The sequence below is a fragment of the Fusarium verticillioides genome, chromosome 5 (assembly GCF_000149555.1).
Source record: "Fusarium verticillioides 7600 chromosome 5, whole genome shotgun sequence".
NCBI lineage: Eukaryota > Fungi > Ascomycota > Sordariomycetes > Hypocreales > Nectriaceae > Fusarium > Fusarium verticillioides.
This window is the reverse complement of record NC_031679.1, coordinates 825,587-843,104: the sequence shown is the minus strand read 5'-3', so window position 1 is coordinate 843,104 and position 17,518 is coordinate 825,587. Positions and strand designations below refer to the sequence as shown.

Below are 17,518 nucleotides of genomic sequence, written 5' to 3'. Positions count from 1 at the left end.
AACAACATGAAGAAAATGAATAAGAGATGTAAACAGTCTCAAGTGAGTGAGAACTGAAGCTATAAGCTTAGGGTAAAGTGTTATCGAAATCTGACGTTGGATCGTGGTTCTTGGCGTATGAGGCTTGAGATGTCATGACACTAAAAGATAAGAATCTCTCTGACGACGACACGAGTCATGCAGTGGGTGCCATTCGAAATGACATCAACAAAAATTTGTTGAGAATTTTCCTTAGTCAAGCCAGCGCATTAGACTTGGTATTTGTAATAAAGCAGTCTGAGTCGCCAACGACCTGATCCTTTGCTGGTGGACTCAAGCTCAACAGGCCATAGATGTTCAGGCTGTTGGTCTCTGAACATATCAAGGTACTGTGCCAATAAAGAATGCAGTTTCATATCGCAATCATAAAGTGACTACCGACCGGCTGCGCCAAACTACTGTAAATGGTACTTTGTATGTGTGAAGGCATGTATTTGAACAAGATCACACTGTCTTGCATTGAGTACGTACGTGCCTACCCTGTACCCTTCAGCAGGCCAATGAGCGTGGCCTAATTCAGCTGGCGGATATCTTGACATCAACTGCTACAGCCATATCAAATAAAGTAAGGTAGGGAAGGCAGTCTTTTTCATTACAAAAATCCTAACTAATCAGATCTTCCCTCTTCAACTTGTTTCTTATCACCCAGTTTACATGTTTTATCTTCTTCATACAATTTGCAGCTCAGATAACCTCGTCACACTAAGATGTGATGAGATGTGGTTAGAGTGCAGATGATCGGGACCAGGGTGAACCAAACTGTCGGGTCAATCGAGTTCGATCATGCTGAATGCGACCGTTCGTATTGAGGGGCCGAACAGGAGTTATTTCCTTCACCTATCACCAGCGTTGACGTCCGTTGCAGCCTTCATTACCGAAACCACAATCAACCCGTTGTGATTTCTAGATCAGAAAAACTCATAATAAATCAACTCGCCCGATTGTTGTCGTTCACAAGTATCTAAGGACGATATACGCCGAGTTCACGAGTTGAGTTCGGCATTACTTTAAGCCCAGCAATAATGACTTTTTACGGTGTTCACGATGACCAAACCAGGCTTCAGGTGTTTAATTTAAAGTTTATAACAAAAATCTTAAAAAGAATAGATAAGATCAACCACTTGCAAGTCATCGCGTTGTCTCATTGTCATCGATAAAATTGCAGTGTTCACAAACTCCAGGATTTACCAAGAACCCATCGTCACATCTCATATCACATCCAACTTGAACGATGCCGACCGCAATCAAAGCACCTGTGGTGTGGATCAACGGCTTCCCAGGTACTGGCAAGAAAACCATCGCAGACTCCATGAAGCAACTCGACCCCAACATCACCGTGCTAGACAACCACAAGTTGATCGATCCCGTAGATGCAGTACTCTCCAGAGACCACCTAGACTACAATATCAGACGCAAGCAATTACGCCAGGCTATCTTGCAAAGATTCGTACGCCATCCTTCCAGCCACGGCCGTCTCGTTGTCTTCACAGGTACACCCCTCCTCCGGGTCATCATCTAGCTTATACTCACACCCCCTAGACTTTCAATCAGACAATGAGCTTGGTCAAAGTGTGGCACAAGAGTACTCCAGCGCTGCAAGACATGCAGACCGCCCCTTTCTTCCCGTGTACTTGACTTGTGGTCTTGAGGCAAACATTGAACGGGTCGATAACGCAGAGAGGGTGGCGAGCGGGACTACGAAGTTACTCGATCAGGAGCTTCTGCGAGATATGAGGAGGCGGTGTGAGCTGTTCAGGTTTCAAGGGTATCCGGGCTTGATGATTGATTCAACGGAGAAAACGGCTTTGGAAAATGCCAAGAAGATCCTTGATACAGTGGAGGGATGGCGAGATGCAGAGTAACCATAAGTGACAACGGCGGGGGGATATCATGTGTTGGTACGGCTACGGAAGACTTCCCCGACTCGAGAAAATGAATCACAAAACGGGAAAGACGTTTGGTATCGGGAGTAAGTCCAGACTCGGTGTGCTCAGGCACTTTGATGTTTGGTGGTCGGGGCGTGGACAGATATGCAGACTCCCGCACAGGGGAGGCCAACACCCGACGGATACATCACAAAAATGATGACGCTGCATCAAACTATTATGTTGTATCATGGTATTATGTGTAGTAAATTGGCAAATGCAGTGCTTGTTGGCATCGGGTCACACGTTTCGTCCTGGGGATGGGGAGGTTGGATGCCCTCCCGCCTGGATGTTAGGTATCATACTCCGTATCAGTGACGACAACACGGGATTCAACAGATATGACTTCACAATAATCATTATGACATCTCAGTTTCTTCAGAGACAATCTAGTCACGCGCGAGAGCACTGCTCCTCCCTATCTGAAATACTCATTCTCTCCCTCCATTTCCTTCTCTTCTTCTTTTCTCCAGAGTTCGCCAGTACCCCTACTTGTCACTATGTCCTGCCCTCTCACCACCTTCGTACTTGTCCAAGTCTTCTTGGTTGAGTACGAAGTCCACCTCCAGTGCATGCAGTACTGGCACCGAAGCACCATCCCCTTTCATGATACTTATCTTGTCCTTCATCACTCCCTTCAGACTTGGAGTACCTTTTACCCCTTAATGTGCGAGCGGACTGATGGTACCGTCAGGCACCCGATTCCGTTTTGTACAGCTCGGTGTTCTTCCTGAGGAGCCGTGATCTCATGGTAACCAAAGGCAAGACATCGGGCACGAGGACAACGAGTATATTGTCCATTTTGTTAGTTTGTCTTCTTTGCCTCTGTGTCAGGGCCGAAGACTCTTCTAATATATCACCCTATTCACACCTATTCCATGGAATGGACACTACCGTTCTATCGCATAACGACCACCCCCTCTGATCTAGGTAGTCAGCCCTTGTTTCCTGACCCTTTTTACCAATTCCGCCGACATTCTCCTGATTGCCCAAGTTTGTATATCCTCAGACTAGTGGTAAGGTCGAAGGGAGGACAACAATAACGGCTCGTCTGACTGGACGCCCATATTGCCCGGCTTCGAGTCTGAGCTGCGGCATCCATTTTGCATTTCCCCTGGCAGCAGTGCGACAGAACACCAACCATGACAGCTTTGTTACTCCAGCCGACATATAACAAGACAACCACCAGGGCAATCTTATTGCTCCTCCCAATCATTATAGTTCAGCTGGACAGCATGACTCTGCCTCCGCACCAGAACACACCTTAGTACCAACCGCATGCACTGTGCCAATGGGAACTATCCTTATGCCCTTAGCCATGCACTGTCACATAGATTGATTCCATTCGATACCGCAATGCGAAGGCAAAGTTCCCAGACACTCTGCGTCTACCAGCAACAAGCCGATGCTGTTGTCTCTGGAACCAAAGTTGTACCCGGAAAATTGTTCCCTGGCCAGCCAAGCTGCAGTCAATGAACAGCAATGTGTGCCTAGGTTTCTGTTACATCCTCACAGACAAGGACTTTAAGCGGCCTGCATGGAGAGGAGACCACTCTTGTCACATACGTCCGTCATTTGCGAGTGTCCCCGACACGTTGTCCAAACAACGAACCTTCCATGACCCGATTAGTATCAAATCACAAGGGAAGTCGCTCCAAGACATTGAAGCTGGAGGCGTGATAAAACCTATTGAATGTGGTTCATTCTTCCTCTAGCTTTGCCATTTATGCAAAGATGTACAGAAACTTCTTGAAGAATATCTTGAAGAAGAACTGCCATGTTGTTCTGGAGTTCAATGAATTGAAAAAGGATGAAGAAGCGGTTCGCGCACTTCTCGGCGGTTTGCCCTACATTCTGACCGTCCGGGAAATGCTTTCATCCTGACATACATACGAGCTCTGCAAGCGAGCTGGTGTGCGAGCTGCCATCCACTCCTCCAGCTTTTATGAGGACGGACACAGTCTTCAAATCATCATCTTACCAAGGAACTGGACAAGAAGATCGTGGAAGGGGTCGAGTTGAGCTTCCACGAGACGTTCTTGCTGGAAGCCTTACCCCTTCTGTCTCTTACACCCGCAGGTCAGGCGGGATAGAGCCGGAATTAATTCAGGAGCAGATATTGAAACTGGACCCTTAGGCCCTTCAGAAAGCACACGAAGTTGTGAAACTTCTGCGTGACGCCAGTAAGACTCTCTTAAGATCTCAAAAACAGATATCCAAGTTGGACGTAAGTGGCTGGCAGCAGCATATTCTCAATACTCACCCAGTCCTTGACCCTCCGCTTCCAAGCATCAAGAAATAAATCAGGGCTGCCAACTTGGGTCCGCATGACTCTAGGTGCTAATCTTCAGACCAACAATCTCCCTCCTGGGGCTGATGTTATTGGTTTCCGCATCCATATAGATGGCACGCTTTTCGAGGGCACCCTCCCTCTTCGGATCTAACCATCTTCTTCTTTCATCATTTCATCTTCTCTCACCAAGTGATCTGCTATCATACGATCTCGTATCATCAGCTTCAATTGTATCAACTTGACCTTCTATCGTCTCTCGATATCTCTCTCACGTCGGAGCATATGTTGCTGAGGGAGTTCATGCCAAAGACGTGGTGCTCGCTGTCGCATTGGCACAAGCACAAAAAAGTAGGGATGCAAACAGCGACAGGAGCAACTTCATCGCGAACGGCTGACGAGAGAGTACCAAAGACAACAAGAGAACCTCGCACGACAACAGTGTCAATAATATCAGAGATACTTGCCTGCAAAGGCACAGGAAAAGAATGCATCGACTTTACGCACGAGAAGGATGGCACTTCGATAAATGTGGGCAAAGAGCTGCAGACCTGAAAGACCACACACGATATTGTCTCGGACGAGCCGCGCAGATGCACAATCGGCCTGCATGAGGAACAGTAAATACAGGGATACATCGCCAATCAACACATGGTCCGAGAAAATACTCAGCTGTGATGGTTCAGCACTACAACAGAGTCTTCTAACATCATCATATTCAAGCATCACGCACAAAACAGTCCGATACATCAAACACCTGAGGCCTGGCTACGGCTTGGTGATATCAGCAGATCGAGCTCTCGTCGCTATAGTGTCACTTATACTACGCCCGATAGAAGATAATATGATCTCAAAACCGGAGCGCATCTTCCGCACCACGACTTTCCGTGTGCAATCCTCTACGCCCGCCGACAGGACGCTCTGCCCTCGGAACTCCTACTCACTGCTCACTTCCGTTTCCCCAGAAGAGTATCTCTACACGATGCTTAATGCCGCCGACACAGGCGACAAGTGGAACGCGTACTCGCCACAGCTCCAGGCCGAGATCGATGCATTTGTGCTACCACGACCGGCTAAGTATTCCAAGGAAAGCACTGAGCCCATCACAAATATTTTAATCTTGAGAATTGCCAAGATCTTTAGTGTCTCACTGTTGCTGCCGGGGTAGGGTCTTTGTATGACGGAACCTAGGGTCGAATCGGCGAACATAATATTGGCTACGGTCAACTTTGCCGATGAGGATGAACGGAGCAACTGAGCCAATACATGTAGCTCACTGCCGATTGTATCAGGAAGATAATGCGGTCACTTGGAAACTCTCCTAAGGCTTACAAGTCGGCGGAGACCAACCGGATCCGAAGCGAAGAGACTCAGTGCCGGTCCTCAACCGTTGAGTATTCGCTCAAGAACACATGTTATGCATTAATCACCAGCTGAGTAGCATCAATGCGCAGCAACCAACCATTCTTTCAAACAAGCACAAACACTTCTCTACTACCTGAAATATGGGCAATGATTCATAGATGGATAGATCTTTGGTGCCATCTATGGAATCTCATCACCACATCGGTTTTGTATATTGGACACAGGGTTCACACGAAGGCTCCATCTGTCTGGCTTCAAGAGGGAGGCTTTCTAAAGCCAAAACGGGACAGATTCCAAGTTATGACATCAGGCTAAAACGAGTTGGTCCCGCACAAAGTCATGAGCTACCATCACCGATTCATAGAGCCCATAGACTCAGGGGTGGTCTGCGAGTATTTGGGCGAAGAATCTCACCATATTTATTGGGTATCCGAAGTCTCCTCAGCCCCTGGAGTATGAATGCCATCAGCAAATGTGTCTCGGCATAACTCCAGATGCATCCGGCCCTATTCCGCCGCTCCAAAACTCATCCCATCTAACGGATATCACGTGCTGTGTTTATATCGGAAATCAGAAGGTCTGATCGCAAGATGGCGAAAATAAGTTCTTGCTAATTTTAAACGCAAACTGGTCAGAGAGAGACAAGATGAGTTCTCATCTGGCCAAATACCGGCTCAACAAAGGCAACCTGAAGCAGGTCAAGATTCGTGAAACTTTGGTCGCTATCTCGCAGCCAGAGGATCTCCATCTGCATGTTGATCTATCCTCTAGACCTACCGTTCATTAGGCTGTATAGGTATAGCCGCGGAACCCGTTCACTGGGAGGAAAGTGGGCTGGTGTCTGTTATTATACACAAACCCAGAAAGTTGAGTTCCCTAAGAGAAGGCGATCAAGTGCGTTGAGAAGCAATACGAAATATTTCTGAGCCCGGCTGCATCGTTTATCACATCTTTGTTTTACTACGACTAAGACAATTCGGTATTTTGACTACGTTGATCAGACTTTCTTGTGTTGTCAACATCAGACACTAGTAAGCACAATAACCTTCCGCTCTCTCTGACATCATGGTCAATGAGAGATCCCCTGCCAGGCCAAGCGACACCAGTCGAGGCAAAGCAACCCTCCCTAGCACTTTTCAGCAATACACGCCAGCCGCCGCTGCTGGTATGGATCGCAATCGGGAGCTGCCTGCTGCGCTGAGCCTCTCAGGTACTCCTGGACTTCTCCTACAGAACAGCTACCCACTGCCCGGTGGCAACCTATGTATTGATCTCACCCAGGACGAGGATTGATCTCCAAAGCGTAATGACTCAAAGTGGCAAGCTGCGAGATAGTGTAGTGCGATTCGAAGAGGCCAGAGCCTTGAAGCACAACCTCTTGACTTTTTGACAGTACCATTTTACTGATTGATGTTTCTACTCTACACTCAATCACCCCAATCATGCACACTGGGAAACGACGAAATCAAGCATAGGTCGAGCACTGCATTTCAGAGTCTGGCCGTTCTTCCAAAGCCAGAAGATTAAAGCCACCGGACACTTGCAAAAGTCTTTCGGCTGTCTGAAAGGAGGTGCCAGAAAGAAACCAAGAACAAGGCCTCTAGCAGTAAGAAAGAGCCTTGTCTCCTTGTTGATTCCACCTTTGACGAAGCGCCGGCTGATGAAGCAAGCCCTGAGCTCATTGCTCGTGCATCTCGGTTTGCCAGACGACATGAAGTTGTTTGTCGTGGGTGGATCGACAAATGGCGGATCAACCCTTCATGGGATTGTGAGATGACCGAGTCTGGCAGTAAGTCTTGGGTCTATTGATACATCTAGCCTAGCTACAAGTACACCGTTGCCATCAAACACTTTGTACCCATGGTAAATCACAATGCGGCCCAAAAGAAACCTGCCGAGCCAGTTCTCATGAACCCAGCCTACATCAGTCTGGAGTGCAAGCGGGCCAAGTCCTTCATGTCTGGCTGCTGCCCGCGAGTTTCACGCTTTCTTGTCACGCACTTAGGGTCCCTTACCTCCGGCCAACAACGCCTCTTGCCTTTGATTATCGACGCCTCTTTTCTCTATTTAGTAGAGCTCTCCTCCACGATGGATCAGATGACGCTTCCATCCACTGCACCCACACACAACGAGCGTGAAGAGGCAGCGCAGATCCTGACCGACATGTCAGACCAGGGCCCTCCTCAGCATCCGCAGGCGCCTTACTCCTGCCTCTATCTACAGTGGCTCCAAAAGACAACGCTCACCCTGTTCGATAACCCAAGGGGGCAAACCGCCACAGGGGCAATCAAAGCAGAGAACTCAATATTAACCAGCAACTCTCAGAGCGATCATATCTATAATGCTACCCAGATCTATCAATCACACACAACTTACTGAACCAGTCTAGGACATGAACTGGACGGTCAGTCAACAAGAAGATATAATTTCTCATCCTCTGGGCAACCGGTTCAAAGCGAGGATCCAAGAGCTTTCAACTGAGAACCCAGAGAGGGGCGAGATTGACGCGCAGGTAGCTATCAATGACTCCGTTCACAGAGGTTGATGTGCTCATACGAGAACGAAGTCACGATTATCCTACGAAGAATTAGGCAATGCGATAGCGCTATCAGCCGTCTGCAGATCTTTGCCTCGGAGATATCCTATTTATACACGACCTTGCATTCCATCTGGAGTCGGTAATCACACATCCTCACAGATGTCATTGCTTCTATGGTCGACCCAGAAGACTTAGATAGCGAACCATGCCCTCGCCTCTATCATGCCAGGTAGTGATATCACTATCTGGCATGAGGGATTGCACACCAACGCAATTTGGCGGATTAACGACCCAAAGAGCACTCGGGTAAAGTAACACGATCAAACGCAGAAACATCTCCAGCGCGTCAGAGAGACAGAGACTGAGGATAAAAAGCAAGGGCGCACTCAACAGAGGAAGGAGAGTTCCATGGATAGAATAATACAACAAGTCGGGGTTCTTCTAAAATAACACCGGGCCGCACAGAGACCTGGACCAAGAACGGAGGGAAAAGCCAAGACTCAAGATCTCAAACCACGAAAATCTGAATAATAATAAGGTTTATGAACTGGGCAAAGCATCATCACAAGACGCGATATTGCTGTCATAGACCCTTCTACCATCAATGCCGAGTTTATAGCCATAAGCCCAACTAAAGCAGTCATCTCTGAATGCAGAGATAGAGAGGAAAAGAAGCAGAAAGCTATGTGAGTAATAGAACCAAAAAAGGAATCTTTCAAGTCCTGGATTCTAGCGCGCTTGACATCTGGACGAAGCCTTCCATCATAGAGTCGGAGAATCAGGAGTTTATGAGCAAGACCTACCACTCCCAACTCGACAATGGCTGGTAAGATCCAGTTTATAACATTGATATCACTTCCATTAACTTTGTTCTACAGTGTTGTGCTTTGGTTTCTGTCAACTTTAGATGTATGCGATTCAGAGTCAACACCAAAAATATCTACTGAAACAATCTCCTCGACGACCGGCAGAGAGTTTACACGTGGAGTAAGAACCTGCTTTTCTGAAAGCGTTTAACAATTACCAGGTGCTCGCTGAGATTTACCTATCAATCGAGTATACTAACATAAGCAACTCAACAATTCCAAGGCAGTATCGCACTTCACCTGGAAGAGTCCACCAAGCATGCCCAGATAGTGTCACCAACGAAACGGACAAGAAGGTGAATCACCAACCCCAGACCGCCAAGTTGTATCACACGCCGCTATCTCGGGCTAGAGTCTTCCGACTAGCCGTATACGCATTGCGACCTCCTATCACTGTCACCATCATCAACAGCCTCCAACGGGGACGATGCATCTCGTCCGAGAGATGAGATATCTTGAAAGCAGGACAGAAATTGCAGAGGTTCTTATGCTATCCCTCGAAAATTTAAACCAATCTCGTATCAGGGGTATGAGCAGAGCCTATCGGTAAGGATTGCAGGAAGTATATCTTGTATGAAATTTACTGACTCGCTTTGCACTGGCATAGTTCCCACTTGCCTGATATACTACGCCACACGAAAGCGCAGGTCATAGAACCGACGCTTACAAACGAAACCACGGCGAGACAGTTTCTGCCCGAGATGAAGAGTCTCCTCCGGCAGCGGGAGGTAGACCTCGCCGACCTTACCAAAAAGCTTAGACCCCGAGTCATGTGCCTTAAAAGGCATGTCCAAACATATAAAGCGGCCGTCAACTTTATGAGCATCCAGTCTTTCCGTCCGAACCCACTGCTTCACATCATGCCACCGGCTTGGAGACATTTCTGTATCCACTGCCATCGAAAGATATCTTGCCTGCCTTACTCGCCGGTCGAGGCAAGGTTGCAGCTGCACTTCGACGCCGACCGCCTCGCCTTGGACGAAGACGCAGATGATTTGCGGATATACATTGCATTTGGATGCAGGGGTAGTCGCACGTCCTGAACCGAAATGCACGCCAAGCTGGAATCGGATGAGGTATCAAATTCGACGATTTATACCTGGCCTCGGGTACCATGTTACCAACAATCTGAGTGACTGGTACGGGTGTATCGAACTGATGCGGCGTCAAGGGCTGCTTGTTCTGTCCACTATTCAACCATTCCATCATGGCGCTGCACATTACCGTCTAGGAGGAGAAGTTATGCACTAATCTACGGGAGATTTCGGCGACCAGCCTCCATCACTCTCACCTTCGTTGATGGAAAGAAATGAACTATATCATGCCCGGCGGTTATATATAAGCTGAATCCCCAACTACAGGTAAAAAGCGGCTCAGTATCCTACGTGCAGTTCCCACTTTACAGTTGTCAGAAATCCTCAATTATCACCGAGACACTATGCCTCTTGCTCACTGCCAATCGTCCATACCTAGCTTACTATTTCATGGCAGCCTTCTCCCGTACAGCTATCAAAACCGCGCCTCAGATCCATGAAGAGCTTCCTGGAGGGAACCTCAAAAGGCATATAGTCTCCAACAAATTATCTCCCAAAGGACTGTCGATTGTGATCTGCCGCGGAAGAATACCTTCCTCGAAGACCTTCTCACCCGATGGTCTTTAGCTCCGACGGAGCAATCATCGATCTTGGCACTGCCAATGGCCCAGAGTATGAAAACATTGCAAAAATGGAGAATGACCCGTCACGACCATCGTTTGGTGCCTGATCTGTTTATGCTAGTTGCAAGTCTATGTTGCATCCTTGATGGGCCAGTCTTTTCTGTCAGTGGTAAGGTTATAAGCGACATAGCCAAGGTACTAGACAATAGAACCGTTAAAGGAGATGATTTAAGATTTAACGGGACGTTATTGCTGCACGCCAGCCTTGGAGCTGGTGAGGTGATGTGCAGTGTACCACGGATCTATGGAAACTGGGCTTAGAAAAATGAATCATGTGTCGCCACGAAACCGTTGGAAATCACAGGCCTTTGCAAATCTAGGAGTTTACGGTACAGTCCCTGGACATCTGATAACGACTTGACGAAATAACTTATCATTTCTCTTTGAAGAGATGATGATAGGAATTGGTCAACTGCAACCTTGACTTGACAGAAGAATTCGCAGACGACATTGGACTCGAGCATAAAAAGAGGCGCCAGTCCACGGGAATGCTCTACAAAGATCTTCAATGCCGACCAAGGAATACCTCGAAAGACACCACTTTGGAATATGAATATCAGATCTCTATTCGCAGTCAACCTGGGAGGTACAGGCCATCTGACCTCATATCTTTCTCCGGCACGAGATTTGACTGTCCGTTGACCAATACAACACAACGGTTCACTTGTCGATTTCTACGTCTCATCCTGAGAGGTTGCCCAGAGTCATTTCCTGACAGCAAAGGACCTATGGCGACAAATGCTAAGCCCGTGCGGTCATCGATATATGGAACGTGGCAAACCAGTGCCGCGAATGGGTGCACGACTACAAGAAGACCTTACAATCACGACTACTGGAGACACAGTGAGAGGAAGTGCTACGCGAAGTTGAGGACTCGATCAACACCTACGGAGACGGCCATAAAGACGGCGGCAACACGACGTGATGAGCTGGGGAATATATGCCTGTTTATCCATGAAAAGATGGCATTTGCTGGCCGCGGTGGCCACTTTCATCCCCATCTTTCGGTTCTTACGTGGACAAAATGATTCTCATCTACAAAGCCTTTGTCACAAGAAGGTTGCGCTCGCAAACAAGGTCACTGATGGCCTCGCGAGGACACTAAACGCTCGCACTCCGAGAGAGGAACGATGGCCTACACATTGAGATGACATGTGTTCCCAATGATCAAGGATTTGGAGAGAGGCGCTGGCGTTGAGAGACGCGATAGAGGAGTAGCAGGAGTAGAAAAGTAATTCGTGGACTTGACAAACCAGGGTCCAAGGACATGAGAATACAGCATTTCAGCAAGCCGATCTCTTCACATCTGTATACAAAAAGCTCACTCTCAATGGCCGATTGACGCTCCAGCAGTGTCAGGACCTCAGGCTGGTCTTCCCCTCTACGCAGTTCTCACCATTGGGGATGGTACTTTTCTTTCAAGAACTTCGGAACAGGTAGAGCATCATGAAGAGTCACCTTGGCTAATTTCCTAACGAGTTGAGAATGGGATAAGAAGAGGAAGCAAAGAAACAGACAAACAAAAGATCTCTTGGGAGCATGCACTGACTATATAGCAGAGGATCGCTTGGCGAAGAGTATGTAAAGGACCATGTGTCTTCTTCTCACAACGTGCCGTCACTATCTTTAGGGCAGCTGTAAGGCAACTACACTTGGCTTTGATACATATATCTTCCGAGTAGCATATGCATACTATGACTCAAGAAGAGTCAATTGCCCATGCAACGGGTTTCGGCGGGTTGCGCTCTAGCAGTGCCCATCCAATCTGGATGGTATGCCATGGAATGTTCTAGAGAGCAAACAGAAGGACAGTTAAATGATTCTATTAGTTCAATCATCCAACGACAGCTCTTTCAAATCATCTCCACTTACACTCGGCATTATACAGGCGGCGGACACGGACGAAGATCTCTGGACGCACAGTTGCTCACTTCTACAACGCTATGTAACAGCTGCAGATGCTCAAGGTACCTTAGGCAGACCTGGAGAACATTTTAAAAATGCTTTGAGGTGCACGATTTATTTTTCGCTGGATCTATTCTTGGCAAGGACAGACATGAAGCAATACATGGCTAAGCATACTCGAAAAGGCACGGAAACACGGCATCAACTACCACCTCTTGAGGACTGAAGAGCCACACCTTACAGGCCAACCTTCCATCCATCATTTTCAACATCAGCATCTCTTCTGCTGATGTTAACATAGCATTCTCTGCATTGTATTTCCGTACATCAACCCCAAGACGAGCGCCTATTCTACCAAGATCAAATGAGAGATAACGGGGAATAGCCAAGTATGCCGACAAGGCGCAATTGATCCCCGACGAACTCAACAAATGGGGCATTTTTGTTTGCGGTGGTGCTAGAAGCTAGGTATACCATTGGGATACAACCGTTATTCAAAACCATTTCAAGTCAGAACATGATCTAAAGCGCTGGATTGAGTCTACCCAAATGACTACACAACAAGCTTCATTATAAAGGTTATAAAGCTGAGAACCTCGAACAACATTCTGTCCTCATTCTCAATACCACCACTATTACCTTATTCCCTCGATCACTCCACATTTCCTGCTATACCTCTTAAGTCAACAAGACTTAAGGGACAACAGTATCGACGGCTTGAGATCTAGTTTGGGTGAGTCGGAGACAGATGACAAGAATATCGATATCAAGTTGTGGAAAGCCTCGATTGCCAGTATTGGAGAGCATCTTGAGACGGGAGATTACCGCCTATAACAATAGGGAGATGTCAGCTGAGCCCGAAAATTCCGGTAGTGGCAAGTTGTTTTGAAATCTGGGCACTATCCCTGTGTCAAGCTTCACAGCCACACAGTTAGCAGCGCAACTCAGAAAGGGCTCCTATACGCCCAAGTCGGTATGGATTCCATGCCGCGATCTTCCTCCTGTCTCTTCGGTTGGAAGTCCGTGGGGTATCGAAAGGTTTGACCTCTTTGATCAGCTTATGACCGTAACTTGCGCGGCAAGTAAACGCTGTCTCTTGATTACAGGATACTCCACGTACAGCGTTGAGGATTGGGCCGTTGCCTTGTCACGAATGTTGTTAATGGCGGGTTGGGGAATTACCAAGGTGATCATCTTCCATGCCGCCTTTTGCGGTGTGAGAGCTCCATGCTACAAGACAATCCTATGCTCAAGGTAGCATGTCGGAAGAAGATTGGAGAGATAAGGGATGAATATCGTAAGACACCTCTCTTACCTTGTCAGGCTTGGGCTAAAAGATCCGGTTTTAGGACAACGTAGACTAAAGCAGGCTGGAATCCCGCAGCAAGCTCAGTACTGACGAACTTATCCACAAAGGATCTCGTGATGAGATTGGAGATCAGCTTGAGCATGAATGCGATGGCTCTTGGGGGCACCTCAACCATACAAAGGAGAGCGGCTGTGGGGAGTAAGGCGACGTCGAGAAAGGACGAGATTATGGAAAGGGGGAGAGTGGGTAGTGAGTTTGACAATTCCCAGCACGAGAGATCCTCCGACAAACACGGCTTCGGCAAACCCCTGGAGAAGGCTGAGGACGAAGTTTTGGTCAACGTGCACACGCCTGACAAATATCTGTCTCAGCCGTGTGTGTCAGGTGCGGATGCCAGTTCGACTTCAAGCCGGAGCTCTAGTACAGCATCTACATCTTGGCCTTCTACAAGTTCACGGCCCTACGATACGTCATCTTGATTATCTATTTTATCTCTTTATTTACTCGACCCCATTATTATCTTATTCAGATATAATCTTTTATTACTCATCCTGATCACACTCTCACCCGCCATCATCATATACGTCAAGCCTCAAGGCCGACGATGACGATGCGGCACACGTTGAAATCTTCAAGGGGTGAAGTAATAGCGGCGGCCTGCCCGTCAAGCACCTGAAGCTGGCAAGGGCAAAGTTAAAAGGATGTACGAAGACTTATTGACGTCTTTGTATGGCGAACTTCGCATCAAGCGGCTCACTCCAGCTTTGCTAAGAGGCAAAGCTTTCGAAGAGGCCGAGGTACTTTTCGTCCAAACTTATCAGGGCGCTTTGGTGTTCATTCTGGTGACATAGGGCCTGTGTGGCTGGAGGATGTGGTAAGGGAGATTAAGAATGATGAGACGACCGTTATTGATCTCACTGGTGATGACGACGAAGGTGAAGGGAGTCTTTTTCCTTCAGTGAACCAGCCAAGGCAGCGACCAACAACTATACCGGTGCCCGATCGGTCGGACTGCTAATATCTCTGTTCATCAGAAGCTCGACTCGGCAAGAAAAATAAGCTTGACTTCTCATTACTCGCTGGAGCACACGTGCCCACAGAGTATAGGGAAAGTACTTGGAGCTCTGATAGTGTGCACAACAAGGATCTCAGCTCCCCGGAAGAGGTATTGGGGGACCCAGATCATACTATTAACTCCGTCATTGCAACACCCGTTACAACGACCTAGCCGTATGGGTATTGGCCACTTCCATTTCTATACACAGATAAGCGTGGGCTTACTTTCAAGCCTATCATGAGCGAGGCTGGTCTCCCGACACCAGAGCCTCAAGATGAACAAAGAGGCGAGGATTATCCCATCGCATGCTGTCACCTTCTGAACCTCATTAACCTTAACATTAACACTGAGGCGAGGCTTTTTCCCACTATCAGTACATTGACCTAGTCGTCCACCAGAAACCTTTGTTCAAAACACGATTGATGGAGTAGAGTTGATATCGATCAAAGAAGAGGTCCTGTCACGCCATAAAGGATCACAACGACTCAGAACTGCATCAGAACTTGCAGGTTCATATGGTCTGTTACAGTTGGCGACTTGCTGTGTGGTAAGAAGGGTATGTATACACGCGCTGGGAAATTATCGAATTCCTCTCATTCAGCGAAGAGACAGATGAGTCACAAGAAGAAAAGACATGCGACGAATTTGGAGACGCGCTGGAGTATACAGTCATCCTAGAGTTTGCAGTTGCTTCTATCGACAGCGACACAGAACGGTTCTTTTTCCGAGAATGTGATTGCAACTAAAAAAGAGGTTCTGTGGTGCTTCTGAACAAGGGGTCGCTCTAGCCACACAATACTCAAGCAATCTGTGCGGGTAGCATCTCGAATCGCTCGAGCGAGCTGGTGGCAAATGTGGTAGAGATTTTCACAAGCACAAGCTCGAACAAGACCTGAAATTATGCGCCGCCCAGACAAGCTCAATCTACCTGATACTCTCGTGGTGCCTATCCTTGAAGATAACCTTTCTGCCGGGTAACGAGTTTAGAAGACTTGCGAGCCGGATCTACCTGGATAGCCAGGTTTTCCATTCGACAGTAAACAACATTGACATGAGATAGCTTTCTCCAGCCTCGGGGACCTAGAGCTTCAATGTTGCCTTGCAATCTGACCAAGATACAAGTCTCTTCCGCCGCCAATATGACACATACCGGTCGAGGATTCCATCTCCAGTCCCTAAGTGCTGATGGACTGACTTTCGGTACCCTAACAACGCCCTGGATTGATCCTTACTGTCTTAGCGCAACAGAAGGTCTCAGAGATTGTGAGAAAATGATGAAATCTTGGTATGGGTCTCAAAGATCCAAAAACGTGTTGATAATTGACGTGTGGGATCACCAGGCAGCAGTCATTGCAATCTGCTTTGCTCGACAGCGAATGGGAAGAAATGATGTCGTCGGGAGCTCACCTATCGGCAATAATGTTGACGCGGGTGTTCTTAATGACTATCCGTACGCCCACCACCATGTCATCTTGATGACCTTGCACTGGCACCGTTCGCCAATGGCACCTATTTATCACTTCTCAGACCATATTAAGAGTACACTCTCATCAAAAATCACTTGGCTTTTGAAGATTGTGTTGGAGGAGAGTTGACTCTTTGCCGGTTGAAGTTCTCCACGACGGAATAAGGAAAATGTCGACTTGACTTCGCAACAACAGCCAAGTCTCCACATGAATGTCTGTGGAAAGTCCTTGTAGGACCACAAGTTATTACAGAGTTGGCATTGTTCAGAGATTCTACCTTAGAAATGTGTCTACTACAGGACAAGTACCGCGGACACTTTCCACAACATCATCACCATTACTTTGCATTTGATCATGTCTCAGTCCTCGGATAACATGAGCGCTTCTCATCTCCTACGTCAACGTTTACAACAATACAGTAAGAGAATCAGATGCTTAAGGAAGCGTTTTGAAGGAAACTCGGTGAGGCAAGAACTTCCAACGAGAACATTACCAACATCATATCACCTGGCCATTCCCAAATCGATTGCAAGAAGCTAGTCAGCCTCATCTGAGCGCCATGGCAAATTTCATTTTTATACTCATCTAGCCAAAGATTAGTCTCGTGGCCGAAATTGTTTGAACATATGCAATAAAGGTCAAGACCCTCGGAACATGCTGCACCAGGCCATAGGAAGACCAGGCAATTCTGGTGGCATGAGTCTCTTGCTACACACGAGTCTGGAGAAGCAACTTGGGCGACCGAATCTGTCTTCCGACGCCACTAGGCAAGAAGACGCCATGGGGGAGCGTATGACCAGGAGCTCTGAATTCCACCATCAAGCTTATCTGATCAAGAGCTGCGGGACGATTTCAACAAGCTCCGGCACCTATCGCGTGTTATGAGCCCGTGTTTCAAGACGCGTGCCAGAGGCTTTGATAGAGCTGAGATACGTTCTCTTTTGCTATCGATATGGAACCCAAATGCGAAGCCCCTCACATTCACGTATCTTCCTGAAGCCACATAACTCTCTCGCCAGCCGAGTAGCTCAATCAGAAAG

General features: G+C 47.6%; 3 protein-coding genes across 3 annotated transcripts; all 3 read left to right on the top strand.

Annotated features, from left to right (window-relative positions):
- Positions 1-1,270: 1,270 nt before the first annotated feature.
- Positions 1,271-1,901, top strand: FVEG_03135 (hypothetical protein; the record flags this gene model as incomplete). The annotated part of the gene is made up of 2 exons (XM_018890726.1): positions 1,271-1,529; positions 1,579-1,901. The coding sequence occupies 2 exons, from the start codon at positions 1,271-1,273 to the stop codon at positions 1,899-1,901; spliced, it is 582 nt and encodes a 193-aa protein (XP_018747096.1).
- A 3,197-nt stretch (positions 1,902-5,098) lies between these two features.
- On the top strand, positions 5,099-5,422 carry FVEG_03136 (hypothetical protein; the record flags this gene model as incomplete). The annotated part of the gene is made up of 1 exon (XM_018890727.1): positions 5,099-5,422. The coding sequence occupies one exon, from the start codon at positions 5,099-5,101 to the stop codon at positions 5,420-5,422; it is 324 nt and encodes a 107-aa protein (XP_018747097.1).
- An 826-nt stretch (positions 5,423-6,248) lies between these two features.
- FVEG_03137 (hypothetical protein) lies at positions 6,249-8,204 on the top strand. Its single transcript, XM_018890728.1, has 2 exons — positions 6,249-8,131; positions 8,186-8,204. Exon 1 carries the CDS (start codon positions 7,480-7,482, stop codon positions 7,996-7,998), a length of 519 nt encoding a protein of 172 aa, XP_018747098.1. The 5' UTR covers positions 6,249-7,479; the 3' UTR covers positions 7,999-8,131; positions 8,186-8,204.
- Positions 8,205-17,518: the final 9,314 nt, after the last annotated feature.

Bases quoted from the DNA above. Each gene is read 5' to 3' on its own strand.
- FVEG_03137 (XM_018890728.1), top strand. From the start codon at position 7,480: ATGGTAAATCACAATGCGGCCCAAAAGAAACCTGCCGAGCCAGTTCTC.